Source organism: Oryza glaberrima, chromosome 6 (assembly GCF_000147395.1).
Source record: "Oryza glaberrima chromosome 6, OglaRS2, whole genome shotgun sequence".
NCBI classification, from domain to species: domain Eukaryota; kingdom Viridiplantae; phylum Streptophyta; class Magnoliopsida; order Poales; family Poaceae; genus Oryza; species Oryza glaberrima.
Genome location: NC_068331.1, coordinates 21,418,282 through 21,434,963, shown reverse-complemented (window position 1 = coordinate 21,434,963; position 16,682 = coordinate 21,418,282). Strand labels below are relative to the sequence as shown.

The following is a 16,682-nucleotide window of genomic DNA, read 5'->3' as shown; positions in this document are numbered from 1 at the left end:
CACTAACTGGTCAGCAATATAAACATTTTATATATGTATTCTTAGTGACTAAAAATCAACTCTAAAAATTAAGTTTTAAATCCAAACTCATCCAAACACTTATTATATATTGTAAAAATAGTGAAAATTATTGTAAAAATACAGGTTCAGTTCAGTACATAACTATTAATTAATCTTTCCTGAACATAGAGCCAAGAGCAATCTACACATCAAAACGGCACGCTGAGATTGTTGACCCGAAATGCATGCACGAATCCATCAAACTTGGAAGCTGCCACAACTGCATAATTATGCCGTTATTTCGTCAGAGCACCAGGCAAAGATGCGGATGGAACAATAATCAGGCTGTGTTTAGTTGGATTCAAAGTTTGGATTTTGGTTAAAATTAAAAATGATGTGATTAAAAAGTTGTGTGTGTATGACAAGTTAATGTGATAGAAAAGGACTAAAGTTTATATCTAAACTTAGATGGCTCACATGAATGCAAGAGGAGTGTCAGGTCCTGAAATGAATCTGACAAATGAGGAGATCGAGGGAGGAGCGGCTCGGTCACCGAAAGAAGCAGGGAATGAAGGCGATCGTCGCTGCCGTGTTCTTTGATGGGCTAATGGGCTAATTTGATTCAAAGGCCGAATTCCTCTGTTGGCAATATGTGGGCCAAATCCGTTTGACTGAAACGAATTAAGTGGGCTTAACTTGGTGATAGGAAACAGGAATAAGTTCATCTAAGGTCCGTAGACTTGTCAACGAATTTGATTTGCGTCCTTCAACCGAAAAACCAGATACAACGGGTCCCTCAACTATTAAAATCGGTGCAACATAAGTCCCAAGACGGTTTGGAAGGCGGTTTTGGCTGACGTGACGCCTACATGGATCCTTTGACTAGGTATTCGTCCCATGTGACATTGACATGGCGCTTACGTGGTAATTCGATCGCGAAAAAATAGTAAAAAACCAATGACCCACATGTCAGCTACACACAAAATAATTTTTAAAAATGGTGGGGTCCACATGGGTCCCACATGTCATCCTCACTCCCTCATCTCTCTATCCCCTCTCTTCATCATCTCTTCCTGAGCGGCGGACAGGCAGGTAGGCGGTGAGGAGAACGGTAGAGCAGGCGAGCGAGTTAGGCGGTGGGTGGATGTAGGAGGTTGGGTGGGGGTGGCGACGGCTCCTGCCGCCCCCCTGTGCCGCCATAGCTGTGGGGTATCGAGTCCGAGGCGGGCTCCGGCGGCCGCACACCACCATGCGATGTGTGCCGAACCGAAGGAGGAGGGGCTCCTACAACAGCAAAGAAATTAACCATACATCATCAGCATCAACATCCTTGAGAAGGTACATCTTGGCCGCCTTTGCCGCTGCATCGGCCTTCGCCGCATCCGCCATCGGCAAACAAATTAACCACCACCGAACGCAACGGATCCCCTCCCCTTGACGGAATAGACATGGATTGGTGAGGCCAGTGAAAATCAGGGTTGGATCCAGGAGGGAACGGGATGAGCTGGACACACCTTGTCATTGGAGCTCGCGTTGTGGGACGCCGCTACCACTGATGAGCAGCCATCTGCGTCGGCGTGCTCTGCATAGCTCCTCTTTCCTCCGTTGCGCCCGCCGCCGCTTCGCCCTGCCTGCCTATTCCGCTCGCCGTGCTCTGCATCTCTCTTCACCTATCTCTCTCTCCCTCCCCTATGTTCGCGCGGCGGATGGTGAGGAGCGGCGGCCAGCGAAGGATGGTGAGGAGGACGGCATCGGAAACGAGGGCTAGTGGCGTCCCTTAATCCTCCACTTCGTGCCCCCTCCTAGATCAACATTGAGCATGGCCTTCTTCGCCACCGCACAACCGAGGATTGGAGCCACGTCTTCCTCGCCGCGAGCTTGAGCTTGCCAGCCCGTCGGCGGGAAGACGGCAGTGGCGAACGACGAGGAGCTTTCAGAAACCAACCTCGTCGCCGGCAGTTCATGAGGGCAGGCACCTGCCCTAGAGGTCACCGGAGTCGACGCCGCCATCTTCTCCTCGACTCGGCCGCCGTTGTGCCAGGTTGAGCTCCGCTAGCATGCGCGTCTCCCTCCCTGGCGCCCAACGCCAACGGCGACCCCTCTTGCTCCACCCTCTCCTTCTCCGCTGCCACCTCTCCCGGTCGGTCGGCATCGCCAAGGTCACGAAAGTGAAACATTTCGGTGAGAAATAATTGGGTTAAATTCAGTAGTGGGCTTACCTCTCGGTTCGACAAATAAAGCGAAACCATGACCGCACAGCCACCACTGTTGCAGCCTTTGTTGATGGGAATTATGTAGGCCAAGTTTAGCGTTGGTTCGATTTCATCGATGGGAATTAAGTGGGCAGAATTCACTTGCAGGCTAAACATTTCAGTAGAAATAAATGGGTTAAATTCAGTTGTGGGCTGACCTCTCGGTTCGACAAATAAAGCGAAACCATGACCGCACAACCACAACTGTTGCAACCTTGCAGGTGTATTTGGTGCGGAGCGCTAATGCGTGACTAACAACATGCATCCATCCCGTCACATATATATGTACAAACTTTATGTACGTATATCTGGTGCTGGGATATGTCGTTGCTGCCATGGAGGATTCCATCCAAGAACGGCGCGGCGTATTTAACTATCGCAAGTAATTGAAAACATATGATGTTATGCGTTGGGTTGAGAATTGTAACCATGACCGCATAGAGCGCTAATGCGCGACTAACCATATCCGTCTGTTCCATATATATGTACAATGTACGTATAAACTTTGTATTTATATGTATAAAGTTTGTGCTTATATAAAACTTTATATCTATATGTATCAACTTTGTTTCTATACCTATATATGTATAAATGTTTTATTTATGTGTATATACATATGTATTATAAAACTATATATACAAACTTTATATTCAGACGTATGAAGTTTATAATATAAATTCTATATTTATACATACACGTACACACTTTGGATGTAAAAATCTATATGTATATGTATACTTCTACGTATAGACGTGCAAGAATAAAAAAGTTCCAACAAAAGCCTCCCCCACCTGAAAACCTGATCGCCGATTAACGTTTTCGGGCGTTGGTGAAGGAAGTGTGCAGAGTGCGCGTCCATGACCCTGGTGCTGGGATCTGTTGTTGCTGCAATGGAGGATTCGATCCAAGAATGGTGCAGCGTGTTTTAACTATCGCATGTAATTGAAAACAAATGATGTTATGCGTTGTGTTGAGTATTCTTCGATTTGCATTTGTAAGGAGAAGAAGGACGGAGAAGAACTGAAATTTTGATCTACAGCTACGGCCCGGTTTGATTAAAATTATTAAACGGAATATTGTCACGGATCACTTGCCTTATTAAAAGGACAAATTGGAAATATAAAGAGTGTATTGGATCTATAGAATATACAGGTGTACCAGTATGAAATGATCGAACTGCTGAATTGATAAAACTCGCGAGTGGTGATGAGGTGACAATGGAGAGGGAACTGAAGAGGTGGAGGGTTTGTTTGCGTGCGTAGAACTGAGTCCGAACCAGATTTGTGATCATGCGCTGCGGGTTGGGTTTTGAATATGCACGGACGACATGCGCGCGACATTAACTGTCGGATTACATAAAAATGGCCGGATAAAGGAATGCTTTAACAAAAACGACCGCGGTGCCTCCATTCTCCGGCGTGCGACAGACAAAGACGTACAGACAATGGACAACGGGCAAACAGGTGATTGGAAGCAACTTTCATTTTTTTTTTTTATAAACGTTAGTAGAGATATGCAATGCAAGTTTCGGATTGTGCCAACAGTAATAGTGTTAGTAAATTGTTATGATGCAAAAAATGGGCACATATACCTAGCTAGTACACAAAAAAAAACGTGTAGATGAAACGCACATAGATACATATAAGATAGATGCACTGAAAATTTAAATTATAAAGCAATTTTATTCAACCAGAGGAGAAAATAAAAAAGGGTGTACAGTACATCCTCTCATACCTCCCCAATAACAGAGGAAATAAACGAAACATTGCAGTTAACAACAAAAAAACTCTCATGAAATAGAGGAAATTAAGAACAACTAAGAGAACACTTTCCAATGAGAGAAAATAAAAACCATTTTAGGGGTTCGCTGCATTAGGATTTGGCATGCAGATATCGACGTTAGAAGGCAAACTAGAACAGACAAACCCTTGCTCACAACAGTTGCTTTGCTCGGCAATTGGCGACGAACGTTATTATGGACACACGGCATCCACGAAGGAACGCAGCCTTCAGTGTAGGATTCTTCAGTATAGGCTCTAAAAAACTGGGCAGCCGATGGAGTAGCAACCAACCACAGCTGCAGGAGCATCGTCACGGCGAGCACCTTGCATATTGCCACTTTCTTGCTACCCTCCATCTCTCTCTCTCTCTCTCTCTCGTTTGATCTGTTTGTCGTTAACGACTTCACTGCCAATCTGCCATTTCCAGTCCTCATGCATCCTTCTTATAGCTGGCCTCTGAGGATGAGAAGAAAAAAAAGATCGGATTCCATTTCAGCAGAAAGGAAAAATAAAGACTGCGTAGCAAAGCTCCCTATTACTCTCTTTGTTTTAAAATATAACATAAATATTTATAGGATTCAAATTTTCTACTACGGTATAGACAAATGCTGCACTTATTTGATTATTTCCATGATTCTCATCATTTCAATGATTGCAAACCTGATCGGATGCTTGGAAAGGGAATATAAACAATTCAAAATTAGGAAATTGATAACTGAAACAACTAAAATATAAATCGTTTGACCTGATCTTAGTCTTTGATTAACAACCTATAAATCCTTATATTTTTGAACAAGAGAATATTTGACAAAAAAACCCCTCAAAATCATACGAATTATAGACCATTGGATCGCTTTAAGATTCATGCGATACTCCCCCAATCCCAAACTCTCCTCTCCTCCCTCCTCACTCCCGATGCCGCTACTTCTCTGCCTCCTCCTCTTACACCACCGTTGCACCACGCTACTGTGCAGCCTTCTTGGCGCTCGGAGGGGCCATTCATGCTAGCAAGGCCTGCCAAACCCCCCCCCCCCCCCCCCTCACGCCTCTCCTCCTCCTCAAGTTGGTGGTGGCAAGGTGCCCTCACCCCCGCTATCTTCCTCATCTTCATCTAGTGGCTTCCCGTCCAACAGAGATGGCACCATCATATATATATATATATATATATATATATATATATATATATATATATATATATATATATATATATATATATATATATATATATATATATATATATATATATATATATATATATATATATATATATATATATATATATATATATCTTATTTTGTGGTTAGAGTATGATTTTGTAATCCGATGACCTTTTATGCACCTTTTTTTGGATCGGTTTTCTTAAAAGAGATGGGCCTCCCCGGCACGAAATGTCACGGTCGGTGACGATCTGGTCTTGGGCTCCGGCCATTGCAACCCGGCCGACGTCGCGGACGACGCGGCAAAAGCACCGGCACGTGGCCCCCTCCTCGTCTGCGGCCGCCTACCGAGACGACGCACGGAAGCAGCCATGGCGATCCGCGCTACTCCCCATTGGGCGAGCGGCGCGTGTCACCGGCATCACGTAATCACACGAGACCTCGCGGCGGCCGGCACACGGCTACAATCTCCCGTAACCCGCGACAATTTTGAAGCGTTTCCAAACCAACCCAATTTTCCTTGCTGCTTTCTCAATTTCAAAATAAATAAATCTCTATCTCCATCTTTATCTCTACTATTATAAAAACTAAAGATAGTTTTACCGGTACTTTAGTATAAATCGGCTTTTAAGTTCGTTTTTGGAAATACATATCTATATTAGAGTTGGCTTTTAAATTCGTTCGCTTTTGGAAATACAGAATTCGTCGTATAAGAAATCTCATTAAAAAAAGTCACACGCTATCTAGAGACGATCCTAACTACAGCTCATGATTTTCTAAAATAATATATCCAAGCGAATTCTCACAGTAAATTTTACCTCTTAATTAAACTGTATAACAATAATAAGATTAAAATAACCTTCACCCGTTGCAACATACGGACATCTTTTCTAGTATTTTTAAAAATTGAAGATGTTTTTGCTGGTACTTTTGTACGTCATTTGTGTTTGAGTCGGTTTTCAAGTTCGTTCGCTTTTAGAAATATAGATTTGTATTTGAGTCAGGTTTTTAAGTTTGTTCGCTTTCGGAAATACAGGAGCGATAGTATAAATAATCTCTACTATTATAAAAATTTAAGATGGTTTTGCTAGTATTTGATACGTCATTCGTGTATGAGTCGATTTTTAAGTTTGTTCGCTTTTAGAATTACATATCTGTATTTAAGTTAGGTTTTAAATTCGTTCGCTTTTAAAAATACAGGAGCATATATGCTAACTTGAGATGATCGGACTCGTAATTACAGCTCATGATTTTCTAAAAATATATATATATATCTAAGTGAATTCTCATAGTGAATTTCATCTTAACTAAACCATATAACAACAATAAAAATTAAAATAACCTTCACTCGTTATAACACACGGGTATTTTTTTTAGTTTTATATAAAATGTGTCACATGATAATAGTAGTACTAACCTGATTCATTTATCTATTTTGAATTCTTTCGCCGCGTGCAAAGCGTACGTGCGTTCCCTCTCCATCCACTCTGCTGCAGCAGCCAAGAAGAAATTTCTAGTCAGCAGCAAAGCTCTCACCTTTCTCCTCCTCCCAAACACAACAGCCACAACAACAACAAAAAGCTCTCACCTTTCACACTCGCATCACACACGCTCTCTCACTCTCACTCTCACTTCACTCAGCTCGAGCCACAGCCGAGAGAGAGCCATCCATGGCGGTGAGCAACAACATCACGGCGTGCGTCAACTTCCTGGCGCTGGTGTGCGCCGTCCCGGTGGTGGCCACGGGCGTCTGGTTCGCCTCCAAGCAGGGCGACGACTGCGCCCGCGTCGCGCGCTGGCCGCTCGCTATCCTCGGCGCCGCCCTCCTCCTCGTCGCCCTCGCCGGCTTCGCCGGCGCCTACTGGAACCGCCGGGGCCTCCTCGCCGCCTACCTCTTCGCCATGGCCGCGCTCATCACCCTCCTCCTCGCCCTCCTCGTCTTCGCCTTCGCCGTCACCCGCCCCTCCGGCGCCTACCCCGCCTTCGCCCGCGCCTACGACGACTACCGCCTCGACGGCTACTCCACCTGGCTGCGGGACCGCGTCGCCGGCGACCCTCGCCGGTGGGAGGGGATCAGGGCTTGCCTCGCCGCCTCCGACACCTGCAGGAAGCTGGCGCAGGAGAGCGTCTTCTTCATCACCCCCGAGCAGTTCTACCAATCACACCTCACCCCGCTCCAGGTAATCAGTAATCCTCAATTAATTCATCGATTTAACCATACATCACACCGATTACTAGGGTGTGTTTAGTTCACGCTAAAATTGGAAGTTTGGTTGAAATTGGAATGATGTGACGGAAAAGTTGGAAGTTTGTTAGTGTAGGAAAGTTTTGATGTGATGGAAAAATTGGAAGGTTGAAGAAAAAGTTTGGAACTAAACTCGGCCCTAATCGCATTGCTTAATTAATCAATCGACTTAGTTTAACATGACCAATGTGACTGCTAGCTAGTAGCTAGTACAATCGATCTCTATTAGTAGTACAGTTGCTAGGTAGCACTGGTTGGCAACAAGAGGAATCAAGGAACAATTTTTGTGGGGTCTAAGAATAAAGTAGGGTTAAATTATCCCCAAATGTTGCAGCACATTGCAGTTCTTTTATGAGTGTGCAAATCGTCTAAAGAGAAAAGGTGAGGGATCCATGGATGGAAAGGTGGTGATTTGTGTGGAAATTTCACTGTGGGGGTACTTCCATTATTATCCATGGTACCAACCTTTGCTCAAGAGAAAGAACACTGATGAAACCATGAAACTGAACAAGATTTGCTGGTAATTAAGGTTGTGGTTATGTGAATTGTTGATCTTAATGGTCTCGTTCTAGCTTAGGTGACATGGGCATATGGGCCGGCACATGGGGGCATGTACTTAATTAACTGATTTTCTTAATATTAGTTTTCTATGGTTGGCATTTCGATGTTCTGTAGATGAATCTTCTCCTGTGTAGCATTAGCAATGGAGGTTCAGATAAGTGCAAACCAAGCATGGCTCGGTGTGCAAGATCATTTTGGAAAAGAAATGGCTCAATGTGCTGGGCCATGTCACCTGATCCAGTTCACATTTTTGTCTCCTTGTGTAACTGCTATCCTTGGACTCTCTCTCTCTCTCAAAGAGAGAGAGAAAAATCCTTGGACTAGTATCTTGGATTTTGCACATCTTCAGGTTTCCGAGAAAAAAATCATTGTTCAGTAGATCAGAACACAATTAATGCAGTTCAGCTAGCTGACATCAAAATGTCCTGACTTCGTTCCATGAATTTAGGATATCCTGATCTCATTCCAAATTCTGGAATGTTTACATTGTTACTCCTCAGTAGTACCTTTTTGTTCATTTACGGTTCAGCCAAAGATAAAAGATATGATCTCGAATGCTTACGTTTGACCATTGCTTAATTTTGTATCTTCAATGCTGGCAAAATAACTGGAATAAATATAATAATATCGAGGTAGTTTTGACGATGGATTTACCATTCCATTTTCCAAGCAGAAACCTGAATATTTATGCAAATGAGTGGCCATATATCTGAGGCACAATGAACTTGATCGTGAGCATTCTGCAGTCCGGCTGCTGCAAGCCGCCGACGGTGTGCGGGTACGCGTACGTGAGCCCGACGGTGTGGGTGAACCCGGCGAACCCGGCTGCGGACGCGGACTGCGCCGCGTGGGGGAACGACCCGTCGCAGCTCTGCTACGAGTGCAGCTCCTGCAAGGCCGGGATGCTGGGCACCCTGCGGGAGCAGTGGCGCAGGGCCAACGTCGCCCTCGTCATCGCCACCGTCGCGCTCATCTTCTTCTACGTCATCGGCTGCAGCGCCTTCAAGAACGCGCAGACCGAGGACCTCTTCCGCCGCTACAAGTGGCGCAACTGATCGGCGCTGCTGTCTGATGATCAATCAGCTCCTCGCCGGTGCCGGTTTGCTTAACTTCTTGCTCTTGGCTCTTGCTACATAGTATCAGTATTATATCTGTTGATTAATTTTACAGTGCATTGTTCTGTTCTGAAGATTACTGGATGCTGCTAGTTTGTTTTGTTGATCTAGTGAGTACAATCTACGGGCTGGTTTCAAAGCTTAGCCAAATGTATATGTGTTGCCGGCTTGTGTTGTTGGCACGGGTTGTCATATTTGTCATGGTCGTACCTACCGTCAGACTGAGTACTCTTTTGCTGTATTATTGATATAGGCCGTGTTTAGTTCTTTGGCCAATTTATTTTTTAAGTATACGTACACACATTTGAAGTATTAAACGTAGACTAATGACAACAAATTACAGATTCCGCTTATAAACTGCGAGACGAATATATTAAGCCTAATTAATCCATCATTAGCAAATGTTTAATGTAGCATCACATTGTCAAATCATGACGCAATTAGGCTCAAAAGATTCGTCTCGCAATTTACATGCAAACTATGCAATTGGTTTTTTTTCGTCTACATTTAATGCTCTATGCATGTGTTCAAAAATTTGATGTGACATTTTTGGCCAAAAATTTTTGGGATCTGAACACACCCACAAGCTAAAAAACTAACACAAGTTTCAGACATCGTACAAAATGAACTATTGAAGGCATCTGCTACTTGGTACTACAAGTAAAAAACTAACACAAGTTTCAGCCACTGTACTAAATAATCTGGTTCATATGCATCAATCGCCTGATTAGTTCGAGCGATCGATTTGGCAGTGAATTGTTAGGTTAGTGTACTACACGTGTAATGGCCTGATGACCTGACGGTTGCAGAGTCTGTGACATACTTCCTTTTTTTTGTTTGCGGACATGTCTGATGACTTTGGAGATATAAAAATCACAATGCATAAGTTGTTGCAGAAGTTCCAGTCTTAGACAAGTTTCATTGCAGCGTTCGATTTTAAGCTTCTTTTACTAACTGATGAAGGAGACCTGTTCTCAGGTTTAGCACGGAGTCATCTTGTCCGGATTCAGGGCACGTAGTTTTGGACCCAGTGTAATACAGAGTAGTTTTTTTGAAGTTCTTCTCATAAAAATTTTGTAAAATTTAACAGTACATGAGGGAAAAAAAAAAGGAGAGGTACAGCCATTGACTTGTATAGCTTAAAACTTTAGAAAGTCGGCGTGTTCATTTATTTATCTGGTGATGCTTCTTCAATGGTAGCATTACCTGTGTTGGAGATTTGAAATTGACCTTTTTGTAAGAACAAATGAGAGGCAGGTGGTAGATGGCCACCTCCAGTTCGTGGAGTTTATGTAGGAAGTTGACAAATCTCGAGCTCTGATTTGTTTGAATACAACAAGTAGGCCTTAGCTTGATAATCATGCTACCAGTACAATAATATATATCTATCCTGCTACCCTGTTGAAAAATCCTCTGTTATCTAATTACGCCGTCCTAAGCTGACCGCAGGAACTCAAAATTATACTACACTTTGCACCACTTACCATCCAAAAGATATCATATGCTGAGAAAAAAATAAAGAAAATTGTGTACTATAAAATAAAAATCCATTAAATAATTCATGCTTTCTGAAGAGAAGAGTAAACCCTTATATTAAATAGAAGATTTAACTAAAAGTCCAATTTGAAGTACAAGGGGGCAAATACATATAAACTACACCTTTCAATTTGTTTCATTTTTTTAATGTTTATTTTATCCAACCTCTACATGGATGCAACCACTAGGGGAGCCAAATTTTATCTAGTTACAACAACAATTTTGAGTGCCTCTTTAGGTTGCGGATACACTAAAACCACATGAATTGGGGTGACATGGGATTTAGATCTATTATGGTTTTATTATGCCTCTCATCATCTCTGCTTGTTACCTTATTAGTCGCAACTCGGAAACATAAATTTGGAGTTGATTTTAGGTTTTTTTAAATCATAATAGCATTGGCTTATATACTGTTAATAACACAGAGATGAAAGTTTTATCCATAAATTATATTTTGTCAAACAATTAGAGCCTACCACTGCACTACACGCAATCCAAACCACCTATTTGTTGATCTAACGGTTCAAATGGGCAATAATTCGTATATCTGGTCTCATAAGTTGATGTAAAATGTAAATAGAAGTACTCCCACTGAAATTTGAAAAAGCATGGTAATCCCATTTGAAAAAGTATTCCATCATATGGTATCACAAAGAGTACCATGCTTTATGACACCCAACAACAATATTTTGACTTGGGCTAGGAAAGCAGCACTTAAGTATGTTGTATGTATCTCATGTTTCATATATTGAAACAACAAAACTGATTTCCATGCCGGCAAAACTAGAAAAATGCGGTCACGATTTTGTATTGATGATAATCATTGTGGTCATCCATAGAGTCAAGCCAAGGCCAATGAGGTGGTGACCAAGTTTTCTAATCTCCTATCCAGACTCATCCACCCAACCAAACACACCCTAAAGTTTATTAGGAAGAATTGTTTGTTGGGCAGAAGTCAAATCCTTTGCAACATTCAAATCCTAAAAAATACAAAAATGAGTGGAAGCACTCCACTCTTGCGCTGATTTTTTATCAGCTCATGCTGCAACACTATAAATACCAAGGATAGGTGTTGTCCTGCAACATTATAAACTCTGAGATCGATCCCTCAACTCATGCAAGCAGTGTACTCAAATTCAAGCTACACAACTTACAATATCCCAACCCTTTGTTACAACAGCATGATGCCCAGAGCTCAGTTAACCACATTTCTCATCGTCACTAGCTTCCTCTCTACTGTCACCTATCTCGGGGCACCGGTGCATGGTGGCGTCCTCACTAGTTACGATGTTTCTTCTTTGGATATCATGTCCAAAATCCACACTGAACATGACGCGACTACCAAGGCATCATCGGACTTTGGCCATATTGTACATGCTACACCAAACGGGGTATTTCGTCCTACCTTCCCTGCTGACATCGCTGCCCTAATCCGCTTATCACTCTCCCAGCCGACACCCTTCACCGTGGCACCACGAGGCAAGGGCCACTCCTCTCGAGGACAGGCCTTCGCCCCGGGCGGCATTGTTGTTGACATGTCGGCTCTCGGTGATCACGGTCACCATACCAGTCACCGTATCGACGTGTCGGTTGATAGGATGTATGTGGATGCCGGTGGCGAGCAGCTATGGATTGACGTGCTCCACACTGCCCTCAAGCATGGTCTCACGCCACGTGTATGGACCGACTACCTCCGCATCACCGTCGGTGGCACGCTCTCCAACGCCGGCATCGGTGGGCAGGCATTCCGGCATGGGCCACAGATCTCCAACGTCCACGAACTTGATGTGGTGACAGGTACAATTTTAGTTTGGTCTTTCTTATAATCTGAGATCTGATAGAGTGATGGGTGATGACTAGTGTAGTCCACGTTGCTTATACATACATTATGTTAATTATTGTCCACGGGCACAGAGAGCACAATTAACTAATCAACAAAAATGTTGTGGTTGCAGGAATGGGTGAGATGATCACTTGCTCACCAGAGGTGAACTCGGCCCTGTTCTTCGCAGTGCTAGGTGGGTTGGGTCAGTTTGGGGTCATAACCCGGGCCAGAATCAGACTTGAACCGGCTCCGAAAAGAGTCAAATGGGTTCGAATCGCTTACTCAGATGTTCACCCATTTACTACCGACCAAGAGTTGCTTATCTCGAAACGGGCTAGCGGATCCGGGTTCGATTATGTTGAGGGCCAGGTCCAGCTCAATTGGACCTTGACCCAAGGCCGCAGGTCGTCTTCCTTCTTCTCTGCAACCGACCTTGCTCGGCTCGCTGGGCTTGCCATTGATACTGGATCCGTAGCGATCTATTACATTGAGGGAGCAATGTACTATGACGATAACACCGCCGCTTCCGTGGATCAGGTATATATGAAAACCACAATCCATTAACTCATTTTGCAAGTAATTCAGTAATTACATTTTTGTTGCTTCGTTCATTTTCAATGATTTATCAGTAGTTGACCAAATGATGAGCCATAGAAAAATGAACGAAGTAACAAAAAAAATTTATGAATAAACCTTTGATATTTATATTCTTATCGAGTTAAGAGCCGATACTAGAAAATAAACTACTTTCATAAAAAAAAATCAAAATCACCGGTAAATTTAAGTTTTGAATGCAGTTGATAAACCAAGAAGCAAACGACGGAGCTGAATTTGATTTTTATAGGGTGTGTTTTTCTTTCCTTTGTTACAAAGGTGCTAAGTTAGCGTGATAATTTGTGATTTGAACTCGAAAATAAACCTTATTTTTGCAGAAACTTGATGCGCTACTGGAGGAGCTGAGCTTCGTCCGGGGCTTCGTGTTCGTCAGGGACGCATCGTACGTGGAGTTCCTTGACCGGGTTGGGCGGGAGGAGCAGAATCTCCGGTCAGCCGGCGCCTGGGACGTGCCCCACCCATGGCTCAACCTCTTCGTCCCCAGGTCTCGCATCCTCCACTTCGACGCCGCCGTCTTCAAGGGCATCCTCCGCAACGCCAACCCCGTCGGCCTCATACTCATGTACCCCATGAATAAGGACATGTACGTTCAATTCGCCGCCGCCATTAACGTGCATGTCTCGAGCTCAAGGAGCTCGTCCAACGCACAAGAAATTTCCTTTTATTTTTAGAACCTTTTAATTTATTTTTTAGTTTTTAAAAATATTTTTTTCTAAAACTAAAACTTATTTTCAGCACAAACCTTTTGGCCATATCAGTATCATAATATTATCAGTGTCCCCCCAAAAAAAATATTATCAGTGTTATTTGGTTATACTTAAACTGACAGTGGTATCTTGTCACGGTATTTTACCTAGTGTGATAGGATAAAATTGTCACGGCCACCATAGGTAGGGTGCCAATGCTGTTTTGTCACGTGAGGTGGATCGGCGAGATTAAAATGTTTAAAAGTGTTTATTTTTGAAATTAAAAATTAAAAAGGTTTATAGTTGAATTTTTTCCACGCACAAGCTGATTGATCGTGATGATGTATAAACGCAGGTGGGATGACAGGATGACGGCGATGACGCCGGACGAGGACGTGTTCTACGCCGTCGGGCTACTGAGGTCGGCGGTGGCCGGTGGCAGCGGCGGCGACGTGGAGCAGCTGGAGAGGGAGAACGCGGCGGTGCTGGAGCTCTGCGACCTCGCCGGCGGCGGCATCGGGTGCAGGCAGTACCTGCCGCACCACGCGTCGCGGGACGGGTGGAGGCGCCACTTCGGCGCGAAATGGGGCAGGGTCGCCGACCTCAAGGCCCGGTACGACCCGCGGGCCATCCTGTCGCCGGGTCAGGGCATCTTTCCGCCGCCGCCGCCGCCATCGCCGCCGCCGGCGGCGGCCGGCGAACCTATTACTGCAAGCTAGCGCACATACAGCGTCCTCCTGAGTCCTGACTCTTGCTGCACTGCACGTAGATTCAGCTAGTGATTGGTAATGTTCAGAACATTCAGAGTAAATAGGATTAGTAGTTTGGACCGGAAGAATTAAGATCGTCGATTCGAAGGAGTGGCGAAATTTTTAGGCGTTTGATTTTGGTCTTTAGTCTGTTTTGATTTGATTTTCCTCAGTTTTCTTGGAACTGTAGGAGGTTAATTTGCGAGGGTGCTGAATGGTTTGGTTTGTAAAATAGTCCATATTCCTAGCTTGTGTTTGTTTTTTGTAAAATAGTACTGGTACATATACGTGCATTCATGTAAGCAGTGTTGCACGCAGGTCAAATAGTTTGCTTTAAAATACTGCAAAGAAAATTAGAGGGATTATTTAAAAGAAGCTATGTGGTTATGCTGACTTATTGGTTTGTTTAGTGTCAGTTGAATTATAATATTGAAGGGTTACGATATTACCTTTAGTAAACATCAGTTAGTTTATATATATGTATTTGCAAAACTCAGGCATTCTAAACTTCAGCTAACTGAATATTTGTGTATTGACATTTAATGGATGCGTGCAAAATGCACTAGATTTGATAAAATTACATAGTTCTCTGTGAGGTTATATAGCTTGGAGAAGGAAAAAAAAAACTTTTCCAGAGGGGTTCATTTAAGGCTTTATCGAATGATTACTCGAGGTAAGAAAAACATGCGTTTCCTCTCATCGAAATATAGACTAAAGAGAGATTGCCAGCGTTTGTGGATTAGTCGAATAAAGGCTGCAAAGCTGTGCACTCAACTGTATCGTCTTTGAAACATGAAACAAATTGTTATCATAATATATTTTGAATGAACTACTAAACAACATCCACATTAAATCAATCTGCCATACCACGAACATTTACGCTACGCACGAAGAAAGCATATTTTGTATTGAAAATGTAATCAAAATATTAAAAAACAAAAATGGCAAAGCCTTTGCCTACCTTCAAAAAAAATATTTATAAAAAGTAAAAAGAGGATAAAAATGTGATTCATTAAAGTTTTCCTTTTCTTCTCCGTAGCATTTTAAGTAATCTTTCTTTAATGGCGAGCATAAAAAAACCGAGTAAATTGCATCGTCGGTACTCGAACTGAAGAACCTTGATACTAAACCAAGTTTCGATAACTTCTTCAGCTTTCATTTCCTCCGTCTTCAAAATCGCAGAGTTAATTCAAAAGTCCTGTTAGGTCACATATGCAAGGTTGCCATGAGTAAGGTTGGGAGACCGAAGGCAGTTTTCCGTGCACCGGACACGTAGCTTACCGAATCAGTTGTTGACATTGATAACAAGGATCTAATGAATTATGAGTTTAATAGATCCTCTTTAGCAGAAAGACATATATTCCTTGCTCATCACTTATTCCTAAACCTCGTATGGGGCTAATCGTTTTCATTTACCATCTCAGTGAAAATCCTTTTCGTTCCGCTTAGCCCTCGCGTGGTTGAAGGAGATGCTGCTGCTGGATGGAATGCTTCCGTTCCGGGGCGCCATGATCCTTCTATCAGGAATAATCGAGGGAGGGCCTGATTGACAGACGGCTCCGAAGTAGCAGGGGCCTGATTGACAGATGGCTCCGAAGTAGCCATTACAAAGATTTTTCATGTCATTCCCATTTAGGTTCGATTCGGATCCCTCTGTTGTTTCCCTTTCCTCCCGAACCTTTTTCTCGAAATGATAAAGAATCTGGTACACTCGAATTGTATTATTTAAGTGCTTATTGCTTGCCAAAAATCCTACTTCTACCACCTGACCGAAGGAGATAGACAGGAAGGGAAGACGGTCATACAAAGGCCGAATAAAGCTCTCTTGAAGCTGCATCTGAATAGACCTCTTGTCAGGTGGATGCAATCTAGTGCACAAACTTGTAAAATGCTCGTTTTGGTGCACGAACTTGTGTGGCGCGTGTGGGGGAAGTAAAAAAGGACACTATATGACTAATCTTATTAATTTAGGGGCTGATTCGGATACTATGTAAACATATATATGAGAAGGTTACCATTAGACATACACCTATTTAATAAAATATAGAATGAGATTTAGTGATAGTAGAAAAAGATTAAAAATATTGAGCACTAATATAAGGGTTAGAAACATATGAAATTCATCATTTCAATGATGAAGGATAAAGTAGAGACTAAATT

General features: G+C 43.1%; 2 protein-coding genes across 2 annotated transcripts; both read left to right on the top strand.

Annotated features, from left to right (window-relative positions):
* Positions 1–6,648: 6,648 nt before the first annotated feature.
* LOC127775696 (tetraspanin-2-like) lies at positions 6,649–9,428 on the top strand. Its single transcript, XM_052301981.1, has 2 exons — positions 6,649–7,370; positions 8,743–9,428. Exons 1-2 carry the CDS (start codon positions 6,861–6,863, stop codon positions 9,049–9,051), a joined length of 819 nt encoding a protein of 272 aa, XP_052157941.1. The 5' UTR covers positions 6,649–6,860; the 3' UTR covers positions 9,052–9,428.
* A 2,324-nt stretch (positions 9,429–11,752) lies between these two features.
* On the top strand, positions 11,753–14,492 carry LOC127777676 (cytokinin dehydrogenase 10). The gene is made up of 4 exons (XM_052304286.1): positions 11,753–12,444; positions 12,603–13,009; positions 13,405–13,670; positions 14,129–14,492. The coding sequence occupies exons 1-4, from the start codon at positions 11,763–11,765 to the stop codon at positions 14,490–14,492; spliced, it is 1,719 nt and encodes a 572-aa protein (XP_052160246.1). The 5' UTR covers positions 11,753–11,762.
* Positions 14,493–16,682: the final 2,190 nt, after the last annotated feature.